Source organism: Oncorhynchus masou, chromosome 30 (assembly GCF_036934945.1).
Source record: "Oncorhynchus masou masou isolate Uvic2021 chromosome 30, UVic_Omas_1.1, whole genome shotgun sequence".
Taxonomy (NCBI): domain Eukaryota; kingdom Metazoa; phylum Chordata; class Actinopteri; order Salmoniformes; family Salmonidae; genus Oncorhynchus; species Oncorhynchus masou.
The window spans coordinates 52,157,491-52,169,318 of record NC_088241.1 but is presented as its reverse complement, the minus strand read 5'-3'; the positions used below and the strand labels follow the sequence as shown (position 1 = coordinate 52,169,318).

General features: G+C 44.1%; 1 protein-coding gene across 6 annotated transcripts; it reads left to right on the top strand.

The window, feature by feature from the left end:
* Nucleotides 1-118: 118 nt before the first annotated feature.
* On the top strand, nt 119-11,450 carry LOC135522739 (nucleoporin p58/p45-like). 6 transcript variants are annotated; one of them, XM_064949283.1, is made up of 14 exons: nt 119-922; nt 1,422-1,444; nt 1,942-2,208; nt 4,055-4,096; nt 4,176-4,335; nt 4,477-4,542; nt 4,668-4,842; nt 4,952-5,031; nt 6,347-6,465; nt 6,640-6,722; nt 6,838-7,039; nt 10,484-10,567; nt 11,017-11,115; nt 11,251-11,450. In XM_064949283.1, exons 1-14 carry the CDS (start codon nt 843-845, stop codon nt 11,418-11,420), a joined length of 1,650 nt encoding a protein of 549 aa, XP_064805355.1. In that variant the 5' UTR covers nt 119-842; the 3' UTR covers nt 11,421-11,450. The 6 variants fall into 6 exon arrangements, with proteins under 6 accessions (XP_064805355.1, XP_064805351.1, XP_064805352.1 ...); XM_064949279.1 differs by having other exon boundaries at nt 124-922; nt 1,422-1,579; XM_064949280.1 differs by lacking the exon at nt 4,055-4,096 and having other exon boundaries at nt 129-922; nt 1,422-1,579.
* Nucleotides 11,451-11,828: the final 378 nt, after the last annotated feature.

The window sequence follows — 11,828 nt, the reverse complement described above, 5'->3', positions numbered from 1 at the left end:
GTGGAGACCGTTATCCACGACAGTGCTTCCCGCTTGGGTGACGTCAATGGGCGTTCTACCTCGCCGCCACGTAGTGCAGATTCCATTGTTTGATTGTTTATTTTTTTATTACTTGATATTTGTTGTATGTTTTAGTATTTTCTCGTTAATACATGTGTTATGTTTTGTATGATGTAACAATGTACATTGTTGATTTGTATTTTGTATAATATTTTTATTTTTTTAAACGTAGTACAGATTCCAGGCGTTATGGGAAATGTTTCACCCATCCATCAGACATCGAATTCAGAGTAGTCTAAGTAGAGGATATTCTTGTTAGGCATTACTCCACCACCTATTACTATTTGCACATATTCTGTAATCGTTCCATCGTGACACATGTATGTATTAAAAACCCGTTCTCAAACTGACAAATAATTAAAGCGAATTTTTACTTCTTCAAAAACATGATAGCAATCGCTAGATGTCCCCACATGACCGTCCAATCTGCCAAGTCCTCCAGTATCCCAGCAGGCCACAATAACCGGAAAGTACATAGAGGGTAAAGCGCGGATTGGGAAAAAACAGTTTTGAGAAGGAAGCTAACATTTTAGTGCTGTTTAACTATATGCATAACGGATTAATTACCTTTCAGATCGCTGTAAATGTGTATACGTTACTAAGCGTGTGAGTTTAAATCGCCGAATAGTATGTTTTTATTTTCTTTCACGTTACCATGACTTCGTAGCCACAGTCACACTGGCCTGCACGCGGGCGTTCATACCTTTCACAGCTAACTAACAGCTATCGAACAGTCAGTTAGATAAAGTTTGACTAACTAGAAACTTGGTTGTTGCTTAAAAATGTCAGGCTTTAATTTCGGATCCGGGTCTATTGGTTCCACCAACGCTGGCGGAGGGTTTTCGTTTGGAGCCGCTGCCAGGTAAGAATTGTACGGCTGACGTACGTTAGCTTTATCTCGCGGATATGTCGATACAGCGAGGGTTACCCAGGATGTATTGTTGCTAACTAAATATCGATGTAGAAGTAATCATGCAAACAGCGCTCTGATGTATGTGTGTCAAACTGCTAATATATTATGGGTGTGTCAACTAGTTGTTTTATATGTATGTATGTATGTATGTATGTATGTGTGTGTGTGTGTGTGTGTGTGTGTGTGTGTGTGTGTGTGTGTGTGTGTGTGTGTGTGTGTGTGTATATATATTATATGAGAGAGAAGTTTGTATTCAGTGTGGGGTTTAGACTTCGGCCTTTTCTATGTCATAGCTACGTACTGTTCGTATTCAGCAGATATACATTGTAATTGTGACAGCGGCATATTGCACGTCTGTAAATATGGTGAGGCATACTGCAAAGTCATGTAATGTTTTGTACTTATTCCCTCTATCTCCCCCACTTTTATTTCTCACCCCTTTCTCTAGTACCCCAGCTGCAGCAGGTACAGGTGGGTTTACTCTGGGTGGAGCTCTGGGTGCTACAGCCCCAGCCTCCACCACCACCACCTCTTCTCTGGGCCTGGGCGGGTCACTATTCTCACAAAAACCTACTGGGGGGTTCTCCTTTAACACTCCTGCCTCAGGTAGGCACACACGTTTTCAATATGGCCTGTCGATCTCTTTCCCTCTGCAGACCTGCATCATGCTTGATGTTTCCTACCACCGAGCACAAAGAAATACACAGACATACATTTAGGTGTAGGTGACTATTGGAGTTATGGTGCTCCTGCACCCACACATGGCCTTACATTAGGTGAGCTTACTATCAATATAGCTCCACATCAGTCAAGACCTCCACTGCTACCATTGGCGCATCCCAGTCTGTGCCTTCGCATGATGATACAATAGTCCCTGTCTTGGCAGATTAATTTGTTAATGCCTGTGGGTGAGGATGTCGTATGGTTGAGTCTACCTTTAACCATGCTCTACCTGCTGTCTCTCCCAGGTGCTCCAGCAGCCTCTACAGCCCCTACCACGGGCTTCAGTATGACCTTCAATAAACCCTCTGCCTCGGCCCAACCCTTCTCCCTCACTGCAGCCTCCTCAGCCCCCACAGGGGCAGGACTGACACTAGGCTCAGTCCTCACCTCCACTGCGCCACAGCAAGGAGCCACAGGATTCTCTCTCAACCTAGGGGGTGTGGCTGCAAGTACAGCCCCATCCACAGGTCTATCGCTGGGTTCCAGTATGTTCTCTAACATGGCTACTACTGGTTAGTTAACTAAATATCTCTGTCTCTCTCTGTTATCCAGCATGGATCCTACTGGTTAGTTAATTACACACATCTCTCTCTGGGTCTCATCTAGAGGTTGACCGATTGATCGGAAGGGCCGAATTCAAGTTTTCATAACATTCGGTATTTTTGGGCGCAGATTTTCACCTTCTCAGCTCGGGGGATCCAATCTTGCAAGCTTATAGTTAACGAGTCCAACACTATAACCACCTGCCTCTCATTGCACTCCACGTGGAGACTGTCTGTTACGCGAAGCCAAGGTAATTTGCTAGCTAGCATTAAACTTATCTTACAAGAAACAAGCAATCAATCATAATCACTAGTTATAACTACACGTGGTTGATGATATTACTAGTTTATCTAGCGTGTCCTGCGTTGCATATAATCAATGCAACGTTGTGGGATGATTTAACAAAAGCGCATTTGCAAAAAAAAGCACAATCGTTGGGACAACTGTACCTAACCATAAACACCAATGCCTTTCTTAAAATCAGTACACAGTAGTATATATTTTGAAACCTTCATATTTAGCTAAAATAAATCTAGGTTAGCAGGCAATATTAACCAGGTGAAATCGTGTCACTTCTCTTGTGCTCATTGCATGCAGAGTCAGGGTATATGCAACAGAATTTTACGCAATTATGACATAACATTGAAGGTTGTGCAATGTAATAAGAATATTTAGACTTAGGGATGCCACCCGTTAGATAAAATACCGAACGGTTCCGTATTTCACTGAAATAATAAACATTTTGTTTTCGAAATTATAGTTTCCGGATTTGACCATATTAATGGCCGAAGGCTCGTATTTCTGTGTGTTATGTTATAATTAAGTATGATTTGATAGAGCAGTCTGACTGAGTGGTGGTAGGCAGCAGCAGGCTCGTAAGCATTCATTCAAACAGCTCTTTCGTGCGTTTTGCCAGCAGCTCTTCGCAAGCACTGCGCTGTTTATGACTTCAAGCCTATCAGCCTAATGGCTGGTGTAACCGATGTGAAATGGCTGGCTAGTTAGCGGGGTACGCGCTAATATCGTTTCAAACGTCACTCGCTCTGAGACTTGGAGTAGTTATTCCCCTTGCTCTGCAAGGGCTGCGGCTTTTGTGGAGCGATGGGTAACGCTTCTTCGAGGGTGGCTGTTGTCGTTGTGTTCCTGGTTCGAGCCCAGGTAGGGGTGAGGAGAGGGACGGAAGCTGTACTGTTACACTGGCAATACTATATTTGCCTGTAAGAACATCCAATAGTCAAAGGTATATGAAATACAAATGGTATAGAAATAGTCCTATAAATACTATATTACCTACAACCTAAAACCTCTTACCTTGGAATATTGAAGTCTCATGTTAAAAGGAACCACCAACATTCATATGTTCTCATGTTCTGAACAAGGAACTCAAACGTTAGCTTTTTTTACATGGCACATATTGCACTTTTACTTCTCCAACACTTTGTTTTTGCATTATTTAAAGCAAATTGAACATGTTTCATTTATTTATTTGAGGCTAAATAGATTTTTATTGATGTATTATATTAAGTTAAAATAAGTGTTCATTCAGTATTGTTGTAATTGTCATTATTACAAATAAATAAAATCGGGCCGATTTTTAATCGGTATCGGCTTTTTGGGGCCCTCCAATAATCAGTATCGGTGTTGAAAAATCATAATCGGTCGACCTCTAGTCTCATCACACCTATCTTTTTCCATTTCTGTCTCTGATCTCTGTCTTTTCACTACATTCCTTATTTGGAGGTAATGAATGATCTGTCTCGTGTGTGTGTGTGTGTGTGTGTGACTAACACCTTTTTGATTATGTGTTGATCTTAGGTCTGAGTCAGTCCACTCTTGGAGGACTGGGGTTTGCGTTAGGTTTGTATGGGTGTCAGACTAACATTTGCATGGTTGTGTTTGTGAGTGTCGGTGTGTTTATTTGTGTTAATGTTTTCAGGTTTGGGCCAGACCACTCTCGGATCAGGGGGGTTGACGTTAGGTTCCCTGGCCTCTACTTCCACGGCGGTGTCAGCGGCCCCCAGCCTTGGACTGGGAGGAGTTGACTTCAGCACCTCCTCAGAGAAGAAAAGCGACAAATCATCAGGGGCCAGCCCACAGTGAGTCCTACTGACTGACAGCTGTCTGGACCAATGAGTGTCCACAGTGTCATTTCTTGACCAATTGTTTATAATGGTCATCATAATAGGTAATATATCTGACTCTTGTCCTTGTTTATTTTTCTTTCCTCTCACTCTCAGAGACAGTAAAGCTTTGAAAGATGAAAATTTGCCTCCAGTCATCTGTCAGGATGTAGACAACTTCCAGTACGTAAATCAGTACTTTTCTTCAACTACACCCCATGTTAGTGTGTGTGGCTCTAATAGTACTGTTTGCACATCGTTGGTCATGAAGATGCATTGTGTTGACTTGTGAGTTATCCGTCCTGTAGGAAGTTTGTGAAGGAGCAGAAGCAGGTTCACGAGGAGATCAGCAGGATGTCATCTAAAGCCATGCTGAAGGTTCAGGACGACATCAAGAGTCTCAAACAGCTGCTGTCTGTCAGCGCTTCGGGACTACAGAGAAACGCCCTGGCTATAGACAAACTGAAGATGGAGACTGCGCAGGTACACACGCTGATGTCACATTGTCTTTTGAGGAATTAAGGCTCAAAATACACATGCCCTTACTGTTGCTGAATGTCATAGTCCCTCTCTCATAACCCTCCTCGTCTAGGAGTTGAAGAATGCAGATATAGCTCTGCGGACTCAGAAGACTCCCCCTGGACTCCAGCACGACAACACAGCTCCCTATGAGTGAGTATTCCTATCACCATCATTGTTATATCCCCCTGAACTTACATGATCAAAAGTATGTGAACACCTGCTCGTCGACTATCTCGTTCTAAAATCATGGGCATTAATATGGAGTTGGTCCCCCCTTTGCTGCTGTAAACGGCCTCCACTCTTCTGGGAAGGCTTTCTACTAGATGTTGGAACATTGCTGTGGGTCTTGCTTCCATTCAGACACAAGAGCATTAGTGAGGTCGGGTACTGATGTTGGGTGATTAGGCCTGGCTCGCAGTCAAAGCGCCAATTCTTCCCAAAGGTGTTCGATGGGGTTGAGGTCAGGACTCTGTGTAGGCCAGTCAAGTTCTTCCACACCAATCTCGACAAACCATTTCTGTATGGACCTCGCTTTGTGCACAGGGACATTGTCATGGTGAAACAGAAAAGGGCCTTCGCCAAACTGTTGCCACAAAGTTGGAAGCACAGAATCGTCTAGAATGTCATTATATGCTGTAGCGTTAAGATTTCCCTTCAGTGGAACTAAGGGGCCTAGCCCGAACCATGAAAACAGCCCCAGACCATTATTCCTCCTTCACCAAGCTTGACAGTTGGCACTATGCATTAGGGCAGGTAGCATTCTCCTGGCTTCCGCCAAACCCAGATTTGTCCGTTGGACTGCCAGATGGTGAAGCATGATTAATCACTCCAAAGAACGCGATTCCTCTGCTCCAGAGTCCAATAGCGACAAGCTTTACACCACTCCAGTCGATGCTTGGCATTGCGCATGGTGATCTTCATGAAGCTCCCGACAAACAGTTATTGTGCTGAAGTTGCTTCCAGAAGCAGTTTGGAACTCGGTATGGAGTGTTGCAACCGAGGACAGGTTTTTACACGCTTCCGCAGTCGGCTGTCCTGTACTGTGAGCTCGTGGCCTACCACTTCGCGGCTAAGCCGTTGCTGCTCCTAGGCGTTTCCACTTCAGAATAACATAATTAACAGTTGACCGAGGCAGCTCTAACAGGCCAGAAATTTGATGAACTGACTTGTTGGAAAGGTGGCATCCTATGACTGTGCCATGTTGAAAGTCACAGAGCTCTTCCGTAAGGCCATTCTACTGCCAATGTTTGTCTTTGAAGATTGCATGGCGGTGTGCTTGATGCACCTGTCAGCGAAGGTTGTGGCTGAAATAGCTGAATCCACTCATTTAAAGGGGTGTCCACATACTTTTGTGTGTGTATATATAATGTACCATACCCCTTTTTAAGTTTTAACCACAGATGAATGTACTGCATTTTAGCCATAATAAATTCAATCCTGTCTCATTCTTTCTCTCTGTCTGTAGTTATTTCCGGTGTTTAGTGGAACAGTTTGAGGTTCAGTTGCAGCAGTACAGACAGCAGATAGAGGAACTGGAGAATCACCTTACTACACAGGGCAGTGGATCACACATCACACCACAGGGTAACATGCATACATGCATACATGCATACATGCGCATACATACATACATACATACATACATACATACATACATACATACATACATACATACATACATACATACACAGACTCTTGACTTTCTTCATAGTCTTTATGTGTGTGTTTCTGTGTCTCTTCACTGAATATTGTCTGTAGATCTGTCACTGGCCATGCAGAAGTTGTACCAGACGTTTGTGGCTCTGGCTGCTCAGCTCCAGTCAGTACACGAGAACGTCAAGGTAAGTCCTACAGACATCACTGTTGACTGTTCTATAAGAAATCACCTTGTTACAGAAATAAATATTGAGTATTTTGAATGAAGTGATTGAGGTTCTTCCTCTGGGGTATCTGTAGACCCTGAAGCAGCAGTACCTGGGATACCGCCGGGCCTTCCTGGAGGACTCCACGGACGTCTTCGAGTCCAAGCGGGTGGCCAGCAAGAAGTGGCAGAGTGCCCCACGCATCACCACTGGCCCCGCCCCCTTCAGCAGCATCCCCAATGCGGCGGCGGTCGCCATGGCAGCCACGCTGAGCCAGCAGCAGCAGCCCGGCCCAGGTCTGACCTCCGCCTTCAAGTTCTAGAACCCTGACCCCCTCACCTTTTGACCTTTCACCTTACCACCCCTCAGTCTGACAGCAAGAGGGGGGAGGAGAGAGATGTAGGGGGAGAGAAGGAAAGTGGGACAGAATAAAAATGTAGCCAGTGCCCAACTTTTAGGTTAGTTTGTCTTTTCTTTCTCTGGAAAGAGGGAGAGAAATGGAGGGAAGGAGAATGTAAAAGCAACAGTAAGTTCCAAACCGTGTTCAGTTTGTCTTTCTCCAGTGGTTCTGCTCTATACGTGTGAGAAGACCTTTTCCTCACAGGCATTAGACCCAAAGCAATCTTTCTGCGGTAGTGTTGGAACTGCCTGTTCATCAACGTAGCAGGGGCCATTACTTGGCTCTCTGCTTTCCCTTCATCTCCCCCTCTCTCTCTGTCTCTCTGTCTCTCCCTCCATAAGAGAAGCACTTAACAGTTTCTCAGTGAATCTGTGGCTTTTTAAGATGATTGAAAAAGTGTAGAGTGCTCAGATTACTGGAGATGAGACTAAAAACAAGGAAGGCAGGACTCATATCACTGGGTATTCATTCACAGCTCTCATCTGTCCCAGACACTCTAGACTATAATCTTTTGAATACTTGGAGGCTACATTCTCTTTGGGTTCATTCGCTTAATTTATATTGAATGGGTTCTTGATTATCTATATTTATTGAAGGTGCTTTTTTGTGAAGCTTAACTGCTTTGGTTTTATTGAATAAAATATCATAGGTAGTTACTCTGGACTTAGTCTGGATGGTGTAACGTGGTGGTTCCAAGTGAGTGTGCTCTGTGTCTTCGATTAGGACGCAACTGTCCAAATCGGTTTAGTTCGGAAATTGGGTCTCAAACTTTTATAAATTATTATTAGGATTTTCCTGAACAAACTGGTTTAGATTAGGACACAGTTGTGTCTGTGTGTTTTCATAAAGCAGTAATGTAGCTTTCACTGTGTGGTAGCAGTCTTGATAAGCACTTAAATCACACACACTCATTCTCTCACACACACACACCAGCCTTAGACCAGCAGATCTCCCTTCCCAACTAGGTTGTATGTAAATGAGTAAAGATTTGTCTTTTTTCTCGGCATCTGGCATCTTGTCTTTGATTGACATGCTTCACCTATATTTCAGGATGACATTTTAAAAGTTCAAGACGATCTGACAGTGTATAGCTTAGTGTTTTAAAGAAGATATTATCATTTACTGCACAGGTCTTGCATCAAAAGGGTGTTTTAATTTCAGTGAAAGATTTTAACTGTTGAACATATGCATTCCTTTTTGTAACAACGGCAGCGTCTTTAGTTGTAATAGCAATAACAGCAGGCTCTGGTTGCTAGTGGCCAGGTGTGTGCTTGTCTGTGTGTGTGACTGTATCCGCGTTGTAGACAGGACAATGACTGCCTCAGCCGGTAATAACCGTTGTACAGTAATTTTAACCACAGACAAGACACCCACTTCTACCTGACAGTCCATATCACTTTCAATTCATCACTATGCATTCTACAATAACCTTTTGACTAAGATAATGATTGTGATTTATCAGTATTTCCTACACACACTACTTAACACTGGCAGGTGGTCTACCATGCAGGTCTACCTCACTCCAGGATATAGATGGCAGAGGGGCTGATGACGCACAGTCCATCTGTACAGATGGAACCTAATTCTCTTTAGTTCCATAATCCATTCTATTTAATAGAAGGGCTACGGTGTTACGTCACTCACTAGTTTTACAGGGGAGAAACCGAGTGAACGTGCTGCTCGTATCGACTGCCTTGGGAAGGCCAGTTGGATCATTAGTGCCAAAAATCAGTATTTTTCTCTATTCAGAGTCGGCCATTTTGTGCTCCGAGATTAACCAACTGCTGCTCTGGACTGATCCGTCTGTCCTCCATTTCACGCTAGCATTCCAGAACCACCGAAACTTTGATTGTTCTAGAATGAGTAGCTAAATGGTTGTGAAACTGGAACACGTAAATTAGTTCTGGAACTCTGTGGTTGGTTTCTGGAACTCGTGGTCTGCTCTACATAGCAATCTCCTGTTAATGTGACAGGGCTGGCTAACAGGACTATGATGAATGTCTTGGGGCTTTTTGAAGGGGTTCAATGAGCTCAGAAGGTCCGATAGATTTTTTTTTTTTAAATCCCAGCCCCCGTCCCTGCAGGAGGCCTTTTGGTAGGCCGTCATTGTAAATAAGAATTTGTTCTTAACTGACTTGCCTAGTTAAAGAAATGACTACTAGTTGTGGTTGGACTGACTGGCTGAGAGACTGTCCGTCCACTCAGACAGTGTTCAGACTCAGAGGAATAGCTAGTTGGAGCCAGTGAAGTGCTGGGATGTTTGTAGAACACTGGTATTGGCTGGGGAAAGTGTATTTTCAGACAAAAACACAGATGCCAATTCTGTGGCCTGTTCAGGAGGGTGTGACGTTGCAGAACGTTCAGATAGAAATGTGTTGTAGAATAGGGAGTCATATCAGCTCTATTCATTACATTTCTGTCTTCAACGTACAGAACGTGTCGCATCACTGAACACACCCCTCATCTTCACTCTGGTTCAGAGTGCTTTTGTTTAGAATGGTGTGTTTAATCTAAATATAACCAATGCTTGTTGTTGACGATGATGCATATATCTGATACTATATAATATTGTGTGCCTTTTGAAACTAGACGTATATTAATAATAATTTTGCGATGCATTTTTCCTAGCACATGCTAGTTCCTTCACTCTTGGAATCTTGAATAGTTTTGGAAAACTTGTGAAATGCAATATAGCGGCTAGGAATTAACAATCGGTTGTGTCCTTTAACTGTGTCTGTTTATATGTAAGTGGTATTGCTTTAAATTGACAATAAATCCGTTTTAAAGGAGCGACTTTGTCTTTGTTTCTTTTTGACTGGTAAATTACTGATTTTTGAACACCCAATTGGATTTAAGAGAATTAATGAGTACACTTTTTGGATGATGCTAAAAACCAAGCTGTTTGCATCTCTAAAATCCAATTTGAGAAACGATACAGGTGCACGGAGGTTCAGAGTGAAGGAACTAGCAGACATGTTTCTACCACAGTCACATTTGTTTGACCATTTTATCTGTGAAAATCTATCCACAGTTGCTAATGTATTTGTAGAAATGTGTAGGGATTATCTCAAAGGGAACAACTTCGATGTGGCAGTAAGGTTAGTGTTGGGGTGAGACAGGAGGTTGGGCTTAGACGTAGTCTGGTGGAATGTGATACAGAACCACTGATCCACGGGGTCCTGACATGTTACTCTGTTCACTCTCTTGTGGACACACACACACACAGCCTATATCACTACTGAACGTTGCAGAGGAGAGGGGGAACTTGACTTCAGTAACACACACACAAACGGACACTCCCTAGTCCAGAGGAGTAAGCTGTGTGCTCTCTCTGTCTCAGGGAGCCAGGTGTCCCTGGGGTCTGGCTTGGGAAACCCCTTTGCCTTGGGAGTGGGCTCTAGCTTGGGCACCTCAGGTCTCGGAGGTACTACCTCTCTTTTTACATCTAGTCTTTTCCTCATCCATCGCTACTATGTATCTTTTCTCACTGTTGCTTTCTTTAGATCTCACTCGCAACCTCCCTCCATTTCTCCCCCTCTTTGTGTGTGGAAGACTGTTGGCAGTGTTAGGAATGTATGTGGTGTGAGTTAAGCTCTTCACTATCTAGGGCTGAAACAGTCTGCCTGTAGCTGTGGTATGTAGTGGGTCTCTATGCTTTACTCTCGTCATTGGAGACAGTTCCTTCTACTATACCCTGTTTGTGAGAGCCATTACAGAGGCTTAGCTACTGTTCTTTCTCTCACTCTTGCAGTAGTTGTGTGTGTGTGTGTGTGTGTGGTGTGTCCATGAAGCTAAGCTCTCTCCCTCATGTAGTAGCAGCATAGTGAGTGTGTGTCCCTAAAGCTTGGCTCCCTCAATCTCTCTCCCCTGCAGTGTTTGGTGGGGGTCCAGGTTTCGGGGGGGTAGCGACGGGGGGCTCCTCATTTGGTTTCTCCTCTGCCAGCAAGCCCTCGGGAGGGAGCCTGAGTGCAGGTACACACACACACCTTACCTCCTTGTGCAAGCTCTCTGGAGGGTGTTTTAGCAGAGACACACACTCCCTGTGAGCATACTCATTATTTGAATAACTCACGTCCTCTTCTGTTTCTCCTATCTCCTTGTCTCCAGGTTTTGGAAGCAACAGTACTTCAGGGTTTAACTTCAGTAGCCCCGGCCTCAACGCGTCTGCAGGCCTGACGTTTGGCGTGTCCAACCCTCCCGCCACGGGCTTCGGCACTGGAGGTCCACTGCTGCAGCTCAAGAAGCCCCCGGTGGGAAACAAGAGGGGCAAGAGATAAGAGGGGCAAAGGGAACGGTTAGGATTTGGGGAGGGTGATCCTAGATCTGACTTCCAGAACTGTCCAAGGTTGTTTAATGGGTCACAGTCCATGTAGGTGGATTTGGGAGGGTACGTTTATTTTAGACCTGTGCCTAAGGGCGACTTCTAGAGCTGTCCAAGGGAGGTCGGGGTGTAACAGTCTGTCCCAGATCTTTATTTTTATACCAGACGGGGGAGCAGAGGGTTTGAGGGAGGGGGGTTATGCAGGACCAGGGTAGAGGGAATGAGGAGAGGGAGTCCTCGAGCAGAAAAAAAGATCAGCACATTTGGATAAGGTTCATAACCTGTGTTTTGTTCTTTTTAAATGTCCTCATTATTGTTTCATCATGATTGCTTAGTTTTTGTAGAGTTTTTATTTTATACTCTT